Source organism: Maniola hyperantus, chromosome Z, assembly GCF_902806685.2.
Source record: "Maniola hyperantus chromosome Z, iAphHyp1.2, whole genome shotgun sequence".
NCBI classification, from domain to species: domain Eukaryota; kingdom Metazoa; phylum Arthropoda; class Insecta; order Lepidoptera; family Nymphalidae; genus Maniola; species Maniola hyperantus.
The window spans coordinates 8088573-8113387 of NC_048564.1; the positions used below are offsets into that span (position 1 = coordinate 8088573).

Below are 24815 nucleotides of genomic sequence, written 5' to 3' on the forward strand. Positions count from 1 at the left end.
AAACATGGCCGACAGTGTTTTCACCTGTCTAAGAAAAATATTTTTTTAAATTAAAGTTTTACGGTTTTTAGGGCGCAAAAAAATATAGTGTTAATTTTTTTGATCTAATAGGACAAATATTAACCATTTAAGACCAACTTAAAAAAAGTGTCAACTAGCCTATTCTTGTCGATATAGATACAAAGAGCTGATCTATGAGTCCCAACTTTATTTTTAAGGGTTTTTGATTATATTAAAGATGTTTAAAGAAAATGTTTTTTTTTTCAATTTCCTAATGCGATAACAATAATGATTCGAATCTAAGTGGACGTTCTAAATTATAAAACATACACCAAATAATCCCATAAAAGAGTAAATTGTTATTAGTTAAAATACCTTTATCCCGCGGTACATAATATGTTAATTCTTGATAACTATTGCTTTCTAATAGTGATAGAATTACTAAAATGGGTCAGTAGTTTCCATATTAATCGATTACAAACAAACAAATCCTTCCTTTTAATAATATAAGTATAGATAAAACTTTGATCACAAAAAATCTATTTAGTGGTACGAAGTTACTGGTAACCACGGGGTTGGCTATTCTGCTGCGCGATTGATTCGTCAGTTAACCTTTGCGCAAACAGAAAACAACAACAGAACAGTACTGTAAGTGGTAAATTACCTTTTCGAGCTTGTGGTATACGTCAGCCAGATCAACGCCGGGGTATGGCGACATCCCGTACGTGGCGATCTCCCAAAGCAGGATACCGAAGGCCCATACATCGGACTTGGTGCTGAATGTGTTGTACGCGAGGCCCTCAGGAGCGGTCCATTTGATGGGGAATTTAGCCCCGGCGTGCGCTGTGTATGTGTCATCGCGCATGAGCCGAGCTAAGCCGAAATCGGCCACTTTAACAAGATGGTTTTCGCCAACTAAGCAGTTCCGAGCGGCGAGATCTCTGCCGGACAAAATCAAACATTAAAAAAAATAAACAACTAGGCAAAAGGCTTAACTTAAAAACCTTAAGTTAAATGTTTTTTAATTATGTTAAAAAAAAGCAACTGCTGAGTTTCTTGTCGGCTTTTTCAATCTTTACGGAGTCAAGTAACAAAAAAATCGATACACAAAAAATGTATTCACAATCATACCTATGTATAAAGGAGCGGCTTTCCAAATAGCTCATGCCCGATGCAATTTGCGTGGCCATGTACATAAGTACTACCGCGTCAATGTGTTCGCGGTTGCCAGTCCTCAAATAGTCCAGTAGGTTGCCACGACTCATGAACTCGGTGATGATGTAGAATGGGGGCTCGCGGGTGCACACCCCCAACAGCTGCACCAGGTTAGGATGACGCATCTCCTTCATAATGGCCGCCTCCTCAAGGAAATCTTTTAGGGCCATTGTGTCGTCTTTGAGAGTTTTTACCGCCACCTATTGATATAATTAAAGTTTGGTATTGAGAGAAATTTATTTGTGGCGCACTCCAAACAAATGAATTCTTATTTGAATAATAACCAAACTCAATAAAATTTTCGACATCTCCGCTACACTCTATTTGACAGACACCCTATAACGGCGATTACGCACTGCACTTCCGTCATCCGAGTTCTATCCGTCATCCGTGAGAATACCTACTCACGATTATCTACGACATATGTCATAACCTACCATACAAAACAAAAAGGAACGTATTTTCACGGACTCGGATCGGATGAGTGCGTAACCGCCGTAAGCCATAATAGTTACTTTTTACCATTTTGGTACGGAATCCCAAAAAAGTGTGTAGCAACGAGCGCTAGGGAAATTAACTCGAAATAACTTTAAAGTCCCCTATGTGCCATGAACGCGGCACCTATGTCACTAATTGGATACAAAATAGAATCGTTACCGAGTTCTTTTTCAATTTAATTAAAAGGAAACAAAATATAGAATTCTATATTCAATCAATAGGTACAGAGAAAGATATTGAATATAGAACTCTATAGTTATTGTTAGTAAGTTATTGTGATTAATGTACTCTTTTAACAAACATACATAGGTAATTAGTTACGTCCGTAAGCATTAAACTTAATGCACCTATTACAATACCTACATATTCCGAACAAAATTCGTATTCTATGAAGCTGCCAAAATTAGTATGTCACTGACCATCAATTTATCAAAAGGAAAAAGGGAAACCTTATAGGATCACTTCGTTGTCTGTCTGTCTCTATGTCTATCAAAAAACCTATAGGGTACTTCCCGTTGACCTAGAATCATGAAATTTGGTAGGTAGATAGATTTTATAGCACAAATAAAGGAATAAATCTGAAAACCGTAAATTTGTGGTTACATCACAAAAAAAATGTATTTTTAATTTACGAAGTAATATAACTATACCAAGTGAGATATCATATGAAAAGGCTTTGCTTGCACATTCTAAAAATGATTTTTTATTTTTTTTTATACATACAAGTTTTTGATTTATCATGCAAAATGTCAAAACAATACCCGAATACGGAACCCTTGGAGCACTGGAGTCTGACTCGCACTTGGCCCGTATTTTTAGCTCGGCATGACACGTCAAATTGTAGTATAGTACGCGGCTGAAAGTAATGTACATCGGTCTTTAGAATGACATTTCAGCTTTGTAGAGCGTTGTCTCTGTCACATCATACCCAAATGAAGTTTTGTCGGTGTCAACGACCGAAACAGTGCTCTACAAATCTCCTTCTAAAGGTCTATGTACATTACTTTTGGCCGCGTACTGTACATAAAGGTTATATTATTTATATTCAATTTACACATCCATATTCAGGTTGAAATGATTCTAAAAACCTGTAGAATGTGTTAAAGTCATACATTCTGTCCTACCAATCTGTAAGTTAAGTTTTCGCTATGGTCGGTGGCTTTGGATGCTTAGAGTAAGTCAAAACGCCGAACAAAATTTTTGAATACTGTAACAAATAGGTATACTGAATATCATTGCAATACCATAATAGATTTAATTACGTAGGTAGCTAAATAAGTAAGTGAACAATAATGGACAGTGACATTTAGGTGACCTAGAAGCATTACAATTGCCTCGAAGCTCATTTTCTCTGGCAGGTATACTCAATTAAAGACTGTTATTTCCCCTCTATGATCGGGGTATGTAATGTGATTATCAGCTTGAAAACAAAAGGAATCAGTAGAATATAAATGATATTTTTTGTCTGTTTGACTAGCGGCAAAGACATTAAACCATACACTATAGTTCATTATAGATATTTTTCATGATGTAAGATTCGTGTGCAGATACCCGGCGTGTGCTACTACGCTAAAAAAAACCACTCTAAAACAGTCTTCTCATTATTGCTTTTCTAATGAAACCGGTTTGGGGCACATCGGTTGGATGGATTCAAAGTCTATAACGGACACAGGTAGAAACATTTGTCTATAACTATTATATTTATTGTGCACATCCATACTAATATTATAAACGCGAAAGTGTGGAAGGACATAGGCTACTTTTCATCCCGGAAAATTTATGAGTTCCCACGGGATTTTTAAAAACCAAAATCCACGCGTACAAAGTCGCGGGCATCAGCTAGTTAAAAATAAAAAGAAGATTGACCAGCGTAAGTAGATTAATTAATAAATAGACATCAACAAAAATCTCTATTTTCCAATTAGGAATGCTGCTATAAAAGATATAATGTGACTATTTAAGTATGTATAAATAATGACGTCCCGGAAACTATTCACAGGCTTTCAGTTGCAAGAGCCATCCTGTTGTGAATCCGCTCCAGTTACGACAAAACAATTGCACACGGACACAGAACATGCTGGAATTAGAACGCACTATATCCGAAGTAAAGTTGTTTTCTTATATAATTTCCAACACAAAACTATATGAAAATGAGAACATTTAACACAAAACACAGATACATAAAACTATAAGTATATTTAGTGTACTTATATGATATATAGTATGTTACCAGAACGCTAGCAAAAACTTAGCGGTATTGTTATACTACCTAAACACAATCCAATACCAATAACTATTTGCCTCATTTTGTAGTTTTAGTGATTTAGTATTTTTCAAACCCGTAATGTAAGCGTGCAAATTTCAGGTCGACGCCCCGCCTACGACGCGAAATTGACTCTGTTAGTTATTTGAACTACCACCGAAGACCCGATAGGCAGATCTTCTAATTTTTAGGTTCGGAGAAGGAACAATTAAAACAACGTACTTCAGCGGAGAGTGTGTGTGTGTGACGGTTTATTTGACAGTTTTTAAAGTAAGTACAATTTCTGACCATAGATAATATTTAGGCATAATCTACATAATAGTTCCGATAGGCCGCGAACGCACTGTCAACTTAATAAGAAGCGTTGACAGACTCCGAATGGCCTACTTACGCAACGTTCGTTGACCTGTAGTGGCAGTCAATGCTTTCTTTTTATTTGCAACATATCGTAAACTTTTACGAAATTATAGGATTATTTATATTTTTTTCGCGTTGTTTTTTGTGGTATCATACCAGTAATCATCAGTTCAACCACCTGTTTTCGTTTTTGCCAGCGTTCTGGTCACACCCTGTACAGCTATTTAGTACTCGGAACTAAATGTTATGGTACGATTACACCTACCGAGTAGTTAAGCGAGACAGTAAAATTACACTCGGCTGAGACAGTGTTGTGGCTGAGAAATTGGCGAAATTGCATTCGTTAAAGTGTTTATACCAACCGAGTACTCGGCCGAGGACACTGACTCGGCACTGTACTCGTTAGGTGTAATCGTACCATTAGTGATGAGACATAGTCTGTTAGCACGAGCACCATTTGACACAAAGTGACAATTTTCAATCCCGGTACGCTCAGTGAAGCGTTTCGAATCCGCACAAAATAACTGTCATTTTGTATGGCACACCATATCTAGCGTACTATGTAAATAGTATTTTTACATATCTATGGATCATGTTACAAAGCGCAAAGGTTACAAATCACACAAAAAAACATTTTAGAATTCAGAGCGTTAGGCGAAAAACAATAAACAACTAATTGTGCCATACATATCTAGTCGTGTATTGGGATACGATAGCATTTCAAATGCATAAATAAAATCGATATGTTTGCTCGGGTGTTGTTTGTTCTGCGTATTACTTTTAAAAGGCTAACGTGTTGCAATACGTACATTATATTTTCTGGCGTGTTCTTCTCTTCTCTTATTCTGGTTATGGGATGATCTACTATGACCAGGTTCAAACCCTACGGTTAGGATTTCACACCTATTTCTATTTCTTATTTTCTAAACAACACCGGCATAGGGCCAGCGTAAATCCAGACCTACACACTTGTCAAGAAAAACTAAAAGAAGAGGCCAAGAGCAAGTGCAGTGTACAAGAGTCTCTCGTCTTGTCTTGGTATTTTGCGCCCAAACCCAAAGGCCTTGTTGGCTCATGCCAGGATACTATCATTGCAAGAAGACATGTCCAAAATATACCTACCTTACCTGCGTCAAATGTACTATCATTTGACGCCTGCCAGTGACGTCGACGCCTCGACGTTTTGTTAGAAGGTTCCTAACTGCCGTGAACTGTGGTATTGCCCTTTCGGCGAGATACTAGCGAAAGACTCTCGATGATTCTGTACCGCCGGCATCGCGCATTGGTACTACATATAGGCACATAATATGAGTCTAGAAATGGCTGCAACTCGAGCCTGATTGAAAACTCACCGTCATATTACACCTCTTCCAAGCAGCTTCATACACGTCCCCGTACTGGCCGCCACCAAGCTTATGTTTCATCACGATGTCGGTGCGATCGATCTCCCACTCGTCGGGAGGTGCGAGCGGGAACACGGTGGGCTTGTTTCGCTTCGGTGCCGGGTAAAGGAGCTGCGTAATCAGACCGTCGCCCAGCACTGAATGGTGGTGTACTAACTCCGCCAGTGTACCGAACTTGGACTCCGATGTGACGTACACCTGTTTTAAAACATTAGTTTATAATCTAAAAGTCTGTCTGTCTCCTAGCTTTTCACAGCCCAACTGATTTTGACGAAAGATACTAAGATTACTTGCATTGCGGGGATGGACATAAGCTGCCCTTTGTTCCGGAATATCTCAGAGCTACCACGGGATTTTACAAAAACCTAATTCTACTAACAATGTGTTTGTCTTCTTTCTGAATCGTATTCATGAGGAATACGATTCAGACATCTTAACTAGAAAAATATTGTAGTTCAATATTTTTAATGCATTTTGTAATAATGTAGATATCATCATTTATGCATTTTGTAACAATGTAGACATCATTATTTATAAGAAGCATTTTCTGTGCATATTGTAATTTTAAAGTGACTTTGGCAGAATATAGAGGACAAATTTCCTATTCTTATTTTGAACGCATTATATGCGAATTATAAATTCCAAACAACTTTATTCATTAATCAAAATTGAACATTAGACATTATCATTTTAAACATGACTAACTATTCTTTTTCAAAAAAAATCTCAACAAACAATATCATTGAATAAAACCCGTAAAAATAAAATTCACTGCGAAAAACTCATTTCAAGTATAGTGAGATTTCAATTTCATGGAATCGCAAGAAAATATTCTAGTTCGGATAGATGAGATAGCCAGGATGAAAGCATATCAGCATATTAAGTCAATTGCTTTCTAAAACATTTCAGGGCAGCACGAAGATTTTGAGGTAAGCTCTGGAAAAATAGTAAATTATATAGCAAGAATTATTTTCCTAAAAACTGCAAACATTGATTTTTATACAGTATGAATGAACTGACACAAGCAAAGGGGGTGGGTGAAGTCCTACAAAACCCAAGGTCTAGGAGAGAAATTGATGCGAATTGAGACGACAACGGCAACGCCAACAAATGAATTGAACATAATTGGAATTTAATTTAATAATGAAAGATGGTCATGTTAGTAATGTATGCACAATGTATTGCATAGATGTTATGTTCGGAATGTGGACACGATCTAATTCTCTACTTACCTTGCCGTCGGAGTCCTCATTAATGCGGTAATGGTAGACGCGACCTTCGTATCGCAATGATATACTTCTTTGGCCAGGACTAGACTCGGACTCGCGTACCTAGAATAAACAATAGCATTATAATATTATGAAAATGATATTATTTTTCATTTTAACATTACATTTTAGCATAAGTGTTTTGATCAAACTTAAAATTATATACGTTAACAGCAATACCCTAAGTATTACCCAATGTCCATTACTTAATTGGAAAAACAAAAGTTAATTCCATTATGCGAATCAGAAACAGTAATAAATTGAACTCGAAGTTTCATTGATTAGTTTAGTAGACTTGTCTTGTATTTTTTAAAATTAAATACAGTAGACAGCCTCAAGTAAAAATCTATATTTATAGGTAAATAATGTGAAAGCAAACGTGAGTTGAGGTTGAAACGTGAATACAGCAATTTACCTAGATGGCTACTCTACTCTACGTCACAATATAAAATATTATTATTTATTTATTTATTATTTAATTAATTTAATATAGAATAGGCATACATTATATTATAAAACTAATGTGTGTGTTCGTTCGTTACCTATACGTTCCCTTCATCATCATCATCATCAACCAACAGACATCCACTGCTGGATATAGGTCTCTTGTAGGGACTTCCACACGCCACGGTCTTACGAAGCCTGAATCCAGCGGCTCCCTGCGACTCGTCTGATGTCGTCCGTCCACCTAGTGGTGGGTCTTCCGACGCTGCGTCTTCCGGTGCGAGCTCGCGATCCCAGCACCTTGGGACCCCAACGTCTATCGGTTGTACGAACTGTATCCTGCCCATTGCCACTTCAGCTCGTAACCCGTTGAGCTAAGTCGGTTACTCTAGTTCTCCTACGGATCTCCTCATTTCTGATTTGATCACGTAGAGAAACTCCAAGCAACGTTCGTTCTACGTTCCCTTATGGTTATGTCGTAATAATAAGTGCATATACTGTAGTGTGCTGTTAAGCACATGAATTATTTATGTCTTTCGTTTGAATATGTTATAGCATCGTACTCACGAGGAAGCTGCCATTAATCCCCGAAGATAGCAGGTATTCGGCGGCATTGCGCGATATAGGTCCGTGGTACCACGAATGTTTTTCCAGGGAGTTAACCGGGGTTACGTAGTTGCTTGGCACCCATCCAACGCCGCCGGAAAGTGTATGCGCCTCGCACCACTCGCCGCTTTTATTGTAGCTCATTATACGCACTTGCTCTCCTGCGATAACAATCTCTATAAGAGAAATGTATAATATGAAAACACATATCATACAATGCCTACGCCGCGGGACATTCTTGATATGTATTTTAACATTATAAATTTCCTTCAGCTGTAGATAAATTAATTATTACGTTCAATGATATATATTAATATACAAGTCAAGATAATTTATTATGAATAGGTAAGCCAAATATCATAATCAATGATCGTTATAAGTTAAAACTGTATAAAGTACCTCATTGGTACGATCTATGTATAAGAAAAATTAAAATGAAGTTTATAATAGTATTTTCAAAATCGTGATATTACATTCATGTATATTGTATGACATTCAGTTGTTAGTTACCTAACTTTGTCAATTCCGGATATGTTTGCCTTACACACAGTTAAAGTTACATTCAGGGCTCTGAGGCTTATAACTTTCAAGTTAAAAGTTAAAAATACCAGGATAAATCGGCTATTATAAGCTCGTGAACTAAAATGGTACCTATTAAAAATTTAGTTATTAACAACCACGGATCAATAGGCCTAGGTTTGTTTACTGGTCTGTTTGAGCGGCAAATGGGTAAACGATATTAATCAAGTTTAATAAATAACTGAATTAATTGCTATTGAAATATGATTATCTGATAAATTAAATGCTCTATTTTAAGTATAAGTCATAATAATCATAAGAACACTGATATTATACTCGATACAATACAATTTATTGGTTTAAAGCATTATATAGCGTAATTAATACTTTTATGTATTGCATAAATGAGAAAAAACTTCCCATAGTTGCTCTTTGTGTCAACTGTCATGTGAAAAGTACGGCTTACCCTTAGATTAAGAGCTAGCGCGCACCACGGTGCGGTGAGTTGCGGTGCGTTTTAAAGTTCGTAAAGTAAATTTGAATTTAAATGTATCAAAATCCGGTGCGGAATTAAATCCGCAGCGCACGCGCTTCCATATACATAGTTCAATAGTTCAAATATTTTGCGGAAAAAAAGTACACAAATTTGCCGTGGTGCATGCTAGCCCTGAGGACTAAAATCGTACTTTTAACATGATCGTTGACACAGAGTAAATATGGCGAGCCCTTACTCACTATGTAGTGTAGATACTATAGCCATAATAATGATATCTACTTAGAATATTGAGGCTTATAAGTCTTCATTGTCTTTCACATGTTACTCAAGATATCGTTGATCTCGACTAGGGTTGCAAAATTACGTAATTTTTCCAACTTTAAATCTCTAATTATGGCAACTTAATATTATATTACCGTTTTCACATCCATTGATGTATTAAGAATCATCATCATGATCAACCCATAGCCAGCTTACTTCAGAGTACAGCTCTCAGTATGAGAATGGTTTGGCCATAGTCCACCACGCTGGCCAAGTGCGGATTGGCGGACTTCACACACCTTTGCGAACATTATGAAGAGCTCTCAGGCATGCAGGTTTCCTCACGAAATTTTCCTTCACCATTTAAGTGAATGCTTTTTAATTTCTTAAAACGAACATAATTCCGAAAAGTTAGAGGTGCGTGCCCGGAATCGAATCTCTGACCTCTCGAAAACGAGGCGGATATCGTACCACTAGGCTATCACGGCTTGTTTTTATACTTATTAAGAATAAGATGTTATTCTACCGTTTTGTTAAAATACTGAGAACTTGAACTTTAAGCACTAATCTTAATTAATAACAACGTATTTCAAAGTAGGAAATAGGGGGTCTAGAAATTGCCGCAGTAATAGCTCACTATGTCATTAACCGGCGAGGGAGCGCGAGTATGCAGAAATCATTATTTATCAGCCACACAATCTGCGCCTCTAAAGTCAATAGTACCGATTCTGATGTCAACTAAATTTCAGAGTATTTGCACCTTTTTCTTACCTAATAAGAAAAAGGCAAAAAACTTTTTTTTATTTATAACTGTCAAACCTCGTGACTTTAGAAGCCTGTCTTGCGCATACGTAGAGCGTTCAATCCGAATCCGTGAAAATACGAATATAAAAACTCGAGACTGAATTTGGATATTGCTTATGCACTAATCCGATCTCTGATCCAAATCCAAGCTATTTAGTGGACATCTTTCACATAGGTATCTACGTCATATGTCCGATTTGAATCCGGGGCACATCCGAGATATTCTCACGGATGACGGAGAGATATCAGATGTTGGAAGTCGGATGTAGTGCGTAAACTACACAAGTAATTCAATGTACGTAAACTTTGGAACGTATTTTCACGGACTCGGATCGGATGAGTGCGTAACTGCCCTTAGTGTTTTTTGTAGAGTTACAGTTATCCGATCCGAATCCGTGAAAATACGGATATAAAAAATATCTACGACATATGTCATAAGGCTACCATACAAAACAAAAAGGAACGTATTTTCACGGACTCGGATCGGATGACTGCGGAACCGCCATGACTAGGTAGCATTAAGTTGTTAATTTGAAATTCATTTTCCGTCCTTTTTAGCAACATTAAAAAAGAAATGCAGATACTCTTAAAAGCTTAGAGAAAGATATCAGAATCAACACAAATCTCTGTCATTTAATCCTAGTCCAAATTTTAATTCATCTTGATTATCTAATCGCGCTATATCACTCTTAAATTAGAACTGAACAGTTATTCACTTGTATATATATCCCTTGTATGTGTAGAACACGAAACCTAACGTCTGTTTAGCAGGTGAACCTTCAGTCCCTTGATAGATTTCACCTAGAAGCGCGATCTTCGATTAGATTTCTCAATAAATTAATATTATGCCCACGGGGCCACGACCCACTTCTATTTAACCTGACTTGCGTATTGTGTACTGTATTCTGTTCGTGTTATAGATCCATACTAATCACAGCCCATATTATAAATGCGAAAGTGTGTTTGTTTGTTTGTTGATTTATTAGTTTGTCCTTCAATCACGTCGCAACGGAGCAACGGATCGACGTAATTTTTTGTATGTGTATTTAGTCAAAGACCTGGAGAATGACGTAGGCTTTTTATCGCAGTAAATCAAAGTTTCCACGGGATTTTTAATAATTTATTCCACACGAATGAAGTCGCGGGCATCAGCTAATATTATTATAAATGCGAAAGTGGGTCTATCTGTCTGTCTATTAGCTTTTCACAGCCTATCCGTTTAACTAATTTTGACGACATCGATGATACATACGTTATTTTTGTTCTGAAAAATCAAAGAATTCCAATGGGATTTTCAAAAAAAAAACTAATCTACGTGGATAAAGTCACGGGCGTCTATTTGGTACTGAGATACTTGCATCCTGGAGATGAACATAGTATCCCACAAAATCAAAGAGTTCCCACGGGAATTTAAATCCTAAATCTACGCAGACGAAGTCGCGGACATCCTCTCTAGTTGTACAATAAAAGTGGTCATTCATTCATCTCAATTCAATTCTCCAGCATCGTCTCAGGTAGTTTGTTGGCTAGAGTTCTTTACACATAGAAATACCTACACGAAGATCGTTCACTCTACAAAATCACTAACATTACGCGGTCGAAACTGCCATACCATGCCGTATCATAAATAAATAACACAAGAAAGTGCAATACAAAATTCTGTTTTCTCTCATACACTCACTTGAAATAAGCAGACTGGTAAAAGCGACTGAGCGTATATTTCTTTCATTCTATTGAAATATGAATGCGAAGTCTTTTAATATTTATGTCCAACGTTTACGCATTCCATATTCTTAGATGAAATAATGGTAGCACTTTTGGGTTTTCCATTTATCTCTAAATATAAAAGTAGAAACTGACTGACATATCAACATAGAACTCTACTAAAAAAGGAATGTCAGAAATTTCGCCCTAGCCAAACTAGGTCAGCTAGCAGCATATACAGGGTGGAATTTTGTAATGCCACCTGAAGGCAAAGTACTCTTAATACTGTAGATAGGAAATTTACTCAAAGAAAACATTCCTTCATTTTTGAATAAAAAGAAAACTGCATTCAAAGATTTTCGAAAATTCGCTTGCCACATCCGGGAATCGAACCGACTAAAATCTGTAAAAATTAAAACTGGTACTTTTATTGCACAGATCGTTAGGATCAATTATAAGGATCAAATCTCTCTAAGATACTTCATAAATTAAATGAAAGGAAAACCATGAGATCTGGACTTATAAATTCAATAAGTAAAGTCTCTTTAACCTAAAGATCCATCTAGTCATTTAAACACTGTCAAGTATCTTGAAAAACTGGATCTCTTAAGAAATGAGTTAAATGGTTGGTATGTTACACTATCTTATGCTCGCGACTTCGTACGCGTGGACTACACAAATTTCAAACCCCTATTTTACCCCCTTAGGGGTTGAATTTTTAAAAATCCTTTCTTAGCGGATGCCTACGTCCTAATAGGTATCTGCATGCCGAATTTCAGCCCGATCCGTCCAGTAGTTTGAGCTGTGCGTTGAAAGATCATTCAGTCAGTCGGTCAGTCATCTTTTCCTTTTATATATTTAGATTATCCATACTAATCCATACTAATATTATGAATGCGAAAGTGTGTCTGTCTGTCTGTCTGTCTGCTAGCCTTTCACGGCCCATCCGTTCAACCGATTTTGACGAAATTTGGTACAGAGATAGCTTGCATCCCGGGGAAGGACATAAGACTTTTTATCCCAGAAAATCAAAGAGTTCCCACGGGTTTTTTTAAACCTACTTTCCACAATTTTTTTTATTCGTATGGTAAAAACTGCAGACAAACCAAGCTATCAACTAATAACTCTTAAACTTTAATATCTTTACACCGATATTTTAAATGCGAGAATGAGTTTAGTTCTATCTGTATGTAAACTAAGTTTGTTCTCCACTTAGTGAAATGTTGAAGCCTTCAGAGTATGTTAAAAGCTTAATTTACTTAGTAGGTAGGTATATCAAAAGCTTTAAACTGCTGAAGAGAATTTACTATTTAAAGTGCATTTAAAATAGGCCAACCTGGTGTCCGACCTCCCACTATACAATGTGGGTAGTAAGTAAATGGAACCGGCCAGTATTTTCAAATAACTGGTCAAGTACGTATCATGAACTTTTAAATTTTTCAAATCTCTCTTTACATGTTTAGGAGACACTACTTACTAGTTGCTGAAGATATCTAATTCTGTCGAATTAAGACACTAGACCTTGTAGCTAATTTGGTAGTATGTACGCTGGACATGTTTGAACACTAGTCATCATGAAACACTGGACATTGTTAGACAGGGCGTGACAGGTAGAACACCGGGGGACTAAACCTTGTCAGCCGGAACATTTATGACGAGTCTATGATTTAGATTTTTATTTTATGCAAATAAAGTGTACCTTTTTTGAGGCTAAGTTGGTTTTCGCCGCCCGCTTGAAAGTCGTAGAGAGCAACGAAAAGCTGAGGGTCATCTTCCTCGTGGTGCGCCAGTAAGTTTTCTTTTGAAGTCCATCTAAGACAAAAAACTGAAAATTAGCTATAAGCAGCAGCCGGAGCTCTACAAACCAATAAGTTTAACTAACGCTAGTTAAACGCGACTCCTAGAAGTTGTAATGCACATTGCATAATGCACAAATGAACATTACATAATCCCGAAACCCCCTACTTGATATATTAATATTACCCAATAATTGTGGGCAGAAGCTTTAAATAGAGAAAGCGAAATGTGCAAGATTTTGAAAGAACTGGAATTATAATTTACAGCACCGAAGCTAATTAGTTACCAAGCGTGGTAAAAAATAACAGGAATTCACTTGCTTAACTGACTGGGCCATCAGTAGCTCAATTGTTACCTCCTAAGGGATCTTTAATAATATAATTAATTAAAGAAGTCATGCTGATTTCAGTGGAATTTCTTCTTATTAAAAAAACAAGCATACCTACACATTTGTATTTATGGGAGGGTTAAAATGCTTCGACCTGCTTGTTTTATATGTATGTATAAAGCAAGCAGGTCGGAGCATTTTAACCCTCCCATAAATACAAATGTGCTTTTTTAATTTTATTTTAAAAAAGCATGTGCTAAAAACAAAATATAGTTAACAGTATAGTACTTGATACACCATTTGTCCGGTTGGCCCTTGACAAATACGGTGTTCTTTCTTACACAACAATTACACAATCGTGTTTTACAACGTTGAATAATAACAAATTAAAACTTCTACTTCTGTTTCGCAATAATATAATGCTCTGTTTTCAACGCGCTAAACTATACAATCCTCTTCAACCTTAGAATAGAATGAATAGAATAGAATGTTTTTTTTATTCATGTAAACTTTTTAAAAGTGCTTATGAATAGTCAGGTTTAATTTACCACTGGTTCGGAATGCTTACAGAGATATACCATAATTTCTTTCAGCTGTTTAGACAGAGTAGGAAACAAAATAATGATTCGATTTATGTCGTCTGTCTACCTAGTGCGGAGTCTCCTAACGCTGTGCTTTCCAGTGCCAGGTTGCTATTCCAACACTTTGGGATACCTATCGATTCTTGAAACTACATATTATGTACCCCGCCCATTGCCACTTCAATTTGTAACCAGTTAAACTAATGTCGGTTACTCTAGGATCCTCTTCTATGGATCTAATAATTTCTGATTCATCAAGTAGAGCAACTTTATGATCAATCAATACGTCATGGTATAACTGAGATCCCCAGTTACACCGGCTGATAAAAGAGCTGATATAATCATCAAATGGTTTTAAAAAAATCATTTAACTCAGCTAAGAACATCTAGATTAAAGAGACTTTTGAATAAAAACCGCATTTAAATCTGTCCATCCGTTTGAGCGCTACATTACCAGAGACAGCCAAAGCCACAGACAGATACAGAGCCACAGATAGACAAAGCAGACAAACTTACATTACCCCTCAGTTTGCGTCGGGGTTGAATAAATCATTCAAAATTGAAACGGCTTTTGACGTAGAAAAGATTTTTCATAAAATAAGCGGCGTTTTGGATCAACTTTTTTTCAAAACGCCGAATTTAAATTATAGTTTTATTAAAAAAAGTAGTTTTGAAAGCTGGAATTATTGGTTTTTGATAAATTTTAATTCACTACTCAAAACGGCTTATCCATTATAAAAGAATCCAGGGCCTTCCAATTAAAAGACCACAGTGCACACGACTGCGCCAGGCAGCTGAAGATTTAAAAAAATATGCTGGAAACCTATTAGCGCTGTCGAGCGGCTGCGGAGTGGCAGGGGCGGCGGAAGCACCTTCGCCGTCTGGCAAATCCGGGATATGGGGCAGCGGCCGACTCTGCAGGAGGGCCTCTGTAACAAAGAAACAACAACTTTGAATAGTTATGCCACAGTAGTCCGCAAGCGAATTGCGTCATGCCGTACATCCTGCAAAGATCTCACATGTATGTCAGTGTACGAGTTTTTGACCACTTTGGTGATGAAACGTTTAAGTTAGCCCAGTACCAAATAATGATCTGAATAATCTGAGGGAAACATAATAATTATAGCAACAACTTATCCATACTAATATTATAAATGCGGAAGTGTGTCTGTCTGTCTGTCTGCTAGCTTTTCACGGCCCAGCAGTTTAATCGATTCTGATGAAATTTGGTACAGAGTTAGCAGCTACATCCCGGGGAGGGACATACGAAGGAAAGAAAGAAAGAAAAAACATTTTTGAAACATTACCAGACATACCTCCGGGTTACTATGTTATTACTAAGTAGCTACATAGGCTACTTTTATCCCGGAAAATTAAAGAGTTCCCACGGGATTTTTAAAAAACCGAAATCTACGCGAACGAAGTCGCGGGCATCATCTAGTATGATATATATATATATATATATATATATATATATATATATATAAGAAGTACCATGATCGTTAAGTAATGAAAAATACGACGCATTATGCCTGTAATAGCTTTCGTCAAGAGCTGGGATTAAAAGAATTACGATGGACTTCACAAATTGAAAACCTAAAAGAAATGTTCCCAAGATAGGTAGGTATTAACTCTTTTTAAAAGTAATTTTGTAAGCGCACATCATGAACGAACGCAGTAAGCCGCTAGCGAGTGTCGACGTCATTAAGAAGGCTTGGGGCTAAGCCTATTATGCGTTGTCGAGAGGCTTGTTACGGCTACGTCGCGACACCAGGGGCGTGCATCAGGAAGTAAATAGACTAGATATCGATAATAATTATCGATATCGTATAGTATCACACGTGGCATCATTTTTTTGGGTTCCGTAACAAAATGGTGAAAATGGAACCGTGCGATGACGCAATTTTCTCCGTCCGTCCGCCCGTCTGTCACAGTCGACCATTTCAGTAACTTTTAAAACTATCGACTTGAAATTCTAAATGGTTGTATATCCACACTAATATTATAAATGCGAAAGTGTGTATGTCTGTCTGCTAGCTTTTCACGGCCCAACAGTTCAACCGACTTTGATGAAATTTGGTACAAAGTTAGCTTAGATAAGGACATAGGCTACTTTTATCCCGTAAAATTAAACATTTCCCACAGGATTTTTAATAAAACCAAATCCACGCGGACGAAGTCGCGGGCATCTAGTAGTTAATAGTCTATCGAAAATCTGAACTAATTATGGTAAATAGACGTTCTGTAAAACCTCAAGAACCACAAGAGTTCCTGGGGGATCATCCACGAAGTTGTGAGCATCACCTATTTTATAAAGTGATGTTTTTTGAAAAGAATCACTATTTCAACCAAATCAATTATTATATATAATTATCGTATAATTAAAGTACTATCGATTTTTAACGTCATTAAAATAGAGCTACGCGGTTTAATTGAAAGTTGAAAATCTCGTACTGCTCTTGAAGTGCTTTTAACTGTACATAATGATATCTATTTTTATTTATTTTTTTATTTATTTATTTTATATCTAATTAGAACGGCAGTGCCACTTACACTAACTAAATGATTAATAATAAATTTAAATACAAATAAAGGTACAAGAAAAAAGACATAAAATACAAAACGATAAAAGATCAAAGGATTTTGAATATGTACGCTGAGAACATTGAATGACATATTCATGTAATGCTCTCAGCGTACTTCAGTAACTCCCGAACCAGTATAATAGACCCATCATTAAATGGGTCCCATTGAGCATTATTGTCCAAAAGCGCGTTGAACGATGCTAATGAACGGGGTATAGGTGACATAGATCTAGCAACAGTGCGATGATGTGGGACCACGAAAAGTTTATTTTTTCGTGGACGAAGATTACTACGTCACTATATAGTAATTGTAAGCATCATTATCGATACCTACTTAATATTATAAAAGAAATAGTGCGCACTTTGTGAGTTTGTACGTATGAGGAGGGTAATCTCCGGAACCAAAAAAACTTTAAAAATCAAATCAATATAGCAAAATATATATAAACTAACGAAAGATTATGAAGGTGAACGGATCATAATAATATCACTACCCATAATAGTATAAAGCCTAAAGTTGTTTGTTTGTTGGTTTGTCCTTCAATCACTTCGTGACGGAGCAACGGATCGATGTGACTTTTTCCATGGGTATAGTTTAAGACCTGGAGAGTGGCATATGCTATTTTTTATTCCGGACAATCAAAGAGTTTTCTCGGGTTTTTAAAAACCTATACCCACGCTGACATCAGCTAGTCTACAATAGGTATGTATAACGTATAAACATTATTATTACCAAAGTTACTCATTGTAACTCATCGATCTGAGTTATCGATAGTTTCTAATCCACCCTAATTGGTTAAGTGAATGTGTATGACTGGCAGTGGGTATAAATTAAATTTTCCTTTCCTTGTTGTTTTTTATTTTATACATATAGGAGAAATACTGTATTGAATGAACTACTGTACTGTACTGGAATACTGAATATCTTATTTTATTTGATTCTCTTCTGGTTTTTTTTTTCAATAAATGTTATGAAAAGATGTTGGTAGGGTTTGTACAGTATGTAATACTTTTTGTATTGTACGATAAGTATTTTATAAGTGAGGTGCAGACATACTCATTCATAGTCAAATCCTGTGGCTTTTCCAATGCATTTAGTTGTTTTACTTGCAAATAAAAGTTAATTAATTTAAACAAAATGACTGAAAAACCAATCAGCACACACCTTGTTACTAGCAAATTCACAATTTCACAGCTTGAGATGTTTACCTACTTTAAAAAATGTATTTATTACGTATGCGTTATATCGTAAATTTTATTGTTTATTTACATCCTTTCGTCAGTTTACAATCTCGCTAGATTGTTTATAAGCTAACGATGTTTTCGTATAATGGGCAGCTATAAGCTTCGTGTTCAGATTGGATTACTTTTTTTGCGCGCACTAGGTAGGTAATACCAGTGGCAGACAACAAAACAGTGTCAGAAATTAAAAATAGAAAACGTTTGCACAAAAAATTTGGATCTTCATCGGAATCAGTTATTAGAAGTAATAAATTACAGGCCCCTGATCGAGGACGAGCAGTGCTTTATCGTTAATCGTTGTATGCATTTTCAGCAAAACGCAGGAAGAACCGGCAATAAAGGCTATTTAGAAATTAAGTGATTTCACATTTACATTTTAAAGTTAATCCAGAAGAGGCCACTTACACGCAATTTACATGCGCAGATTTAATGGTTGGGTTACGTTAATATCATAATGAAGTAAATTGAATGTATTATTTATTGTCCGAGACAGGTCGAGATGGCAATAGGAGTGGGGACGCCCCGCACACCCGCACAGCGGGTACACTATCTCGGTTCGGGATAGCACGGGTGACGACCTCATACCCCGATTGCCATCTCGACCTGTCGCGTACTATACATAAGTTGGCAGGAACCCTTTTCTAAGTGGGTTGGAACTTCTTAAAAGGTTTAGGAAAAGACTAATAAAATCACATCAAACCAAAAGTAAAGCCCGCTTTTCATTCGAATGCGAATCAAGTTGCAGTCTTTGAACAGCGTGAAAAGACTGGATTATTACTTGGCGTCGTTCACGATGTGTTCTTGGGCATACACTTTTTAGTATTCAGGAGACAGCCTACTAATTTTTTTAAAAGTATTTATAATTTTTATATGGTGGGATTTTCATTAACACATCAAGGAAATTTTTAAAGAATTTTAAATAGGAACCAGCAGGATTCGAACCTGTGTTTCCCCTGGGTATCGCACCCGGAGCACCTCAAACGGCTACGCTACAGTTCAGAAAATCGAGATATATATTTTATTCAGTCCACATGCGACTGTTAATGCCATATACTAAGCGATCGGCGATCAGAATCTGTAAGTTTTCCAAGTCAGGGCGTTCAAATTTAGACTGCATTATCATTTACCACTTGCTAATATCGCTGTCGAGCGCAAACAATTTCCCAGTAAAAAGAAAGATGAACTGTTCGGTATTTAGTATGGAGAGGTTAATGTAAAACAGATAGGTTCACTTAGCGTAAAACCGAATTAAAATCAAGACTCACACATATCTCGAAAGCTAAAAGCGATCCGCATATGGGCATCGTAAGCTGAGCGCGACGGTGACTCACGGCACCGGGAGACTCCAATCATTACTTACTATACTAATTTCGCGTATCTATATATATAAAAGGAAAAGGTGACTGACTGACTGACTGACTGACTGACTGACTGACTGATCTATCAACGCACAGCTCAAACTACTGGACGGATCGGGCTGAAATTTGGCATGCAGATAGCTATTATGACGTAGGCATCCGCTAAGAAAGGATTTTTGAAAATTCAAACCCTAAGGGGGTGAAATAGGGGTTTGAATTTTGTATGAAAGTCAGTTAGTTTTGAAGTAAGAATCGTGAAATTTTGTATTTACACAAATTGTTATAAACATAGAAAACGTGTATCATGGTTTTTGAAAAATTTAGCCTCTAAGTAGAAAATTAAGGGGTTTGAAATTTGTATGAAAGTCTGTCAGTTTTAAAATTTGAATCAAGATATCGAGTATATAAATGTAAGTATATATTATAGAAAACAGATGACGTAGGCATCCGCTTAGAAAGGATTTTGGAAAACTAAACCCCTCAGGGGTTAAAATAGGGGTTTGAAAATTGACACTGTTTTAACCCCTGAGGGGTTTAGTTTTCCAAAATTATTCTTAAGCGGATGCCTACGTCATCTGTTTTCTATAATATATACCTACTTACATTTACATACTGCATTACTACATTTCAATATCTTGATTTAAATTTTAAAACTGACAGACTTTCATACAAATTTCAAACCCCTTAATTTTCTACTTATGGGCTAAATTTTTCTTTACTTCAAAACTGACAGACTTTCATACAAACTTCAAATCCCTATTTCACCCTTATAGGGGTTGCATTTTTAATGCCATATTTTACTAAGCTATGTTAAAATCTCATTGTTAAAGATCAACCCTAAGGGTGTAAAATAGGAGTTTAAATTTTGTTTACTGCACGCGGACGAAGTCGTGGGCATAAGCTAGTTTAATATATAATATAACATCTGACGCTAGTGGTGCACTAATTTGTTCCGCGAATATTTACGTTTTAAAAATAGTAAAACACAGAATTGGTGTAATTATTGTTTTGATTTCGACTGTAAAGTGGTCAACTCACATCATACAGTGTTTGCAGCCATGGATATTCATCGGCTGCGATGATTTTTGCAAAATACTTATCCCCGATGGTGAATGCAAAATTCAAAATCCGTCTCTAAACATGAAGAATCAACGTGAATGATCAGTTCTTAGTGGAGTGTTTATAACCATTTCGCGCTATTCAGTGACTTAATAAGCAATTAACGCTTAAACAATTAAGATAAGTAATTATTGTTGTGAAATATTTTGAGTGTTTATATTTTTCAACTTGTGGGTGATCATAAAATAATTTACTCACAAAGATCAAGTCAAACAAGTTGACTATTTTCACTTGAATAAGCACTTGGCTTCACAGCGCAGTTGGCGATAGGGTTAACTGATTGCCATACATAAGGCCCCGTCTCCCGGTTCGATCCTCACCGCGATATACTTACACAGTTGAACTTTTTTTCTTTTTTTTTTTCTCTTTTTACGTTTTTGGATAGACTATATTTTTCAATTTTTATCCAATGGAGTGCCACGGATGTAGACTAAATCATTTAGGACCTGGAAATTTTCTCCGCTGTCATCTCTGCCGGGGTCAATATCACTTTGAGTGTCTCAGATTAAAAGAAACTCAATTCAAAGCTCTCAGTGTGGAATATTCGTCTTCATGGACATGCCCCTCGTGCGCGAACGTAGGCAGACGAACCAGAACAAACCTGGATACACCAGTTCGACAAAGTCTAGTTCTGTCGCCTGAAGAATCGTTAGACATGTCGTGCGAAGCCTCGGACACGGATAATACATTGCCGCCACACAGTCAACAGCAGCAGGACAGTGGCATAACAATGAAAAAAATAAGCGACCTCTTTGATATAAAATTAAACTCGGTGCTTAAAGTTCACATAGATGGCTTCCGTTCCGCGTTAAGGGAGGATGTGAAGATGCTAGTACGAGCGGAACTGGATGTAGCGATTCAAAGCCTCAAAGACGACTTTTCTTGTACAACAGATTTTATTTGCGCGGAACAGAAAACCTTAAAAGATGCTCTAGATAATAAAACCAAGTTGATTTGTGACCTGGAGGCAGAACATACACAATTACGTAATGAGGTGCAGAAAATCAACTCTCGTCTGACTTCTATGGAAAAAATATCACGCAGCCACAACCTTGAGCTGCAGGCTGTCCCTGAAACTAAAAATGAGAACGTTGTGTCTCTGTTCAATAAACTCTGTGAAATAGTAAATGTTCCATTAGATCCCCTGCATATACACGCCTGTCGCAGAATTGCTAAACACAATCCCTCGTCGAACAGACCTCGAACCATTTTAGTTACGCTGTCGTCTTCTCTACTGAGGGATAAGATTATCTCCGCTGTGCACAGATTTAATAAAAAGGATCCAAAGGAGACCCTTAACTCAAGCCTCTTCGGGTTTACCGGGGAGACACGCAACATATATGTGGCAGAACATCTGTCACCTGAACAAAAATTGCTTCATGCAACTGCGCGTAAGGTCTCGAAAGATAAGAATTATAAGTACGTTTGGGTGAAATTCGGAAACATTTACATGCGGAAAAACGATTCTACTGCCGCCATTCTCATTAAAAATGAAGATACTCTCAAAAATCTCAATTAATTTGCTTTTAACTTTAAAATATTCAGTCTATTTGCTAGGTAATTTTTGTGTCAGACTAAAATGTTAATTTATTACCAAAATGTTAATCGCATTAGATCTAAAACTTCTGAACTTTATCTGAACATCCTGAACAGTGACTATGACGCCATATGTTTGACGGAAACTAATTTAAACCCCGGAATATTTGATCACGAAATCTTTGATACACGTTATAATGTTTTTCGTAGAGATCGCGATTCCTCTTGTATTACTAAAAGAGATGGTGGAGGTGTTGCTATAGCTATAAGAAAAAGCTTTAGTGTTATCCGTCAAACATCATGGGATAGTAACATAGAAGATCTATGGCTAAGCATTATCTGCAACAGTAATGAAAATGTCAATATTATTAATGTTTGCGTGTGCTACTTACCTCCTGACCTTCCCTTTAAAGATATCGAATCCTTTTATAATTCTTGTATTACTACGATTACGCGAAGCGATGACTCCCAACAATTCTTACTCATTGGTGACTTCAACACCCCGGCTATTACCTGGACATTAACTACTAATACATCTGGTCTCACGCCGAGTATCTCTCTAGACAATAGAAAATCACAACTCTTACTGGACCTGCTTGAAGTATGTGGACTCAACCAGTTCAATCATATCCATAATAGTAATAATCGTTGTCTAGATCTTGTTCTATCTACTTTTTCTTCGTTAAGCATACACGAGCCCAATGCGGTAAGTCGGATTGATAAGCACCACCCACCTCTAGCTATAGAATTGAAACCCAGTGTTACTTCTCCAGCGGGAATCAAGCGTAAAAAGCTACATAAATATAATTTTTACAAATGCGACTACGAAAATGCGAAAAAAGATTTAAAAAATGTAAACTGGAACAATGTCTTATCTTCGCGCGACGTTGATGTTAATACTCAAATATTTTATGATATTATAAATGATATCATACACAAAACTACTCCCTTAACCAAAGATGATTCTCATCAATTTCCAATTTGGTATGATAACGCTTTGAAACGTTGTTTAAAAGAAAAACACAAATACCATAAAAAATATAAAAAGTTCGGAAACCCGCGGGACTATGACACATTTGACCTACTTCGGCTTAGGTGTAAACGCTTAATGGATGCATGTTACGTGAAATATTTAGACTCTATTGAGAGCTCACTCTTTAAAAATACCAAAGCGTTTTATAGCTACATAAATAGCAAAAAAGGCTCCCAAAGCAACTCGATCCCTCAGACTATTAACTACGGTAATGTGTCATCATCGGATAGTGAAGAAATTTGTGATTTATTTGCAAATTATTTCAGCTCTGTTTTCGACAACTTTGCGGACGTTGATACAAACTTATATCCACCAATCGTCACTAGCAAAGAGACTACTCTGTCCGACATCCGGGTCACTGCTCAGGACATATATCGTCGACTCAAAAAACTGGACTCAAATAAAGGAGCAGGTCCGGACAAAATTCCACCGTTGTTTATCAAAACCTGTGCCAGTGAACTTTCTGTCCCATTAAGCATCATCTATAATTTATCGCTTCAATCAGGTGTTTTCCCTAAATTGTGGAAAACAGCTTACATTATACCTATCTTTAAGTCCGGAGACCGGTCGCGATGTGAAAACTATCGTCCAATTAGTATATTATGCTGTTTTTCAAAGATTTTAGAGTCGGTTGTATACGACAGTATTTACCACCACGTTTTCCCTATCATAACACCCAAACAACATGGCTTCGTTAAAAATCGCTCTACTACGACTAATTTGTTAGAGTACAAAAATTTTATTTGCAGGTCATTTGCTAGGCAAGGTCAAACAGACTCAATTTACACCGATTTCTCCAAGGCATTTGATAAGGTCAATCATATAATTCTTTGTCATAAACTAGGTGCTTATGGTATTTGTGGCAACCTCTTACGATGGGTGCAATCTTACTTACTTAAGAGATCACAATTAGTAGCCATTAAAGGGCATGTATCGTCACCAACCATTATCACCTCGGGTGTCCCGCAGGGCTCTCTCTTAGGTCCACTCTTCTTTAACCTATTCGTCAATGATCTTGTAGACAAATTACATTGTGAGAGTTTGTTTTATGCCGATGACCTCAAAATTTTCAAATCAATTGACAATATAAATGATGCTCTTTGTCTTCAAGATGATTTGAACGCTGTTGCTGACTGGTGCACCGATAATCGTATGAGTCTTAATATTGATAAATGTTTTGTGGTCAGCTTTACTCAAAGAAAGTCTAAGAAGATTGAATTTAATTACTCTTTGAAAGGTCAAACTCTCACAAGAAAGACATCGGCTAAGGATCTTGGTGTCATATTTGATGACAAATTGACGTTTAGAGATCATTACGAATACATAATTGCCAAATGTAACAAACTGGTAGGATTTATTTTAAGATCGACGAGGAATTTTAAAAAGCCTTCTAGCTCG

At 36.7% G+C, this 24815-nt stretch overlaps 1 protein-coding gene across 2 annotated transcripts in view; it reads right to left on the reverse strand.

The window, feature by feature from the left end:
• Positions 1-24815, reverse strand: part of Abl (tyrosine-protein kinase Abl) — a 60711-nt gene that overhangs the window by 22625 nt on the left and 13271 nt on the right. The window contains exons 2-8 of one of the 2 annotated variants that reach the window (XM_034983586.2): positions 15368-15473; positions 13538-13650; positions 8016-8215; positions 6969-7067; positions 5686-5934; positions 1132-1415; positions 665-941 (exon numbers count right to left, since the gene is read on the reverse strand). In XM_034983586.2, coding sequence (XP_034839477.1) covers positions 665-941; positions 1132-1415; positions 5686-5934; positions 6969-7067; positions 8016-8215; positions 13538-13650; positions 15368-15473 — 1328 coding nt within the window. Of the gene's footprint in view, positions 1-664; positions 942-1131; positions 1416-5685; positions 5935-6968; positions 7068-8015; positions 8231-13537; positions 13651-15367; positions 15474-24815 lie in introns of both variants that reach the window. The other variant, XM_034983585.2, reaches the window with a different exon arrangement.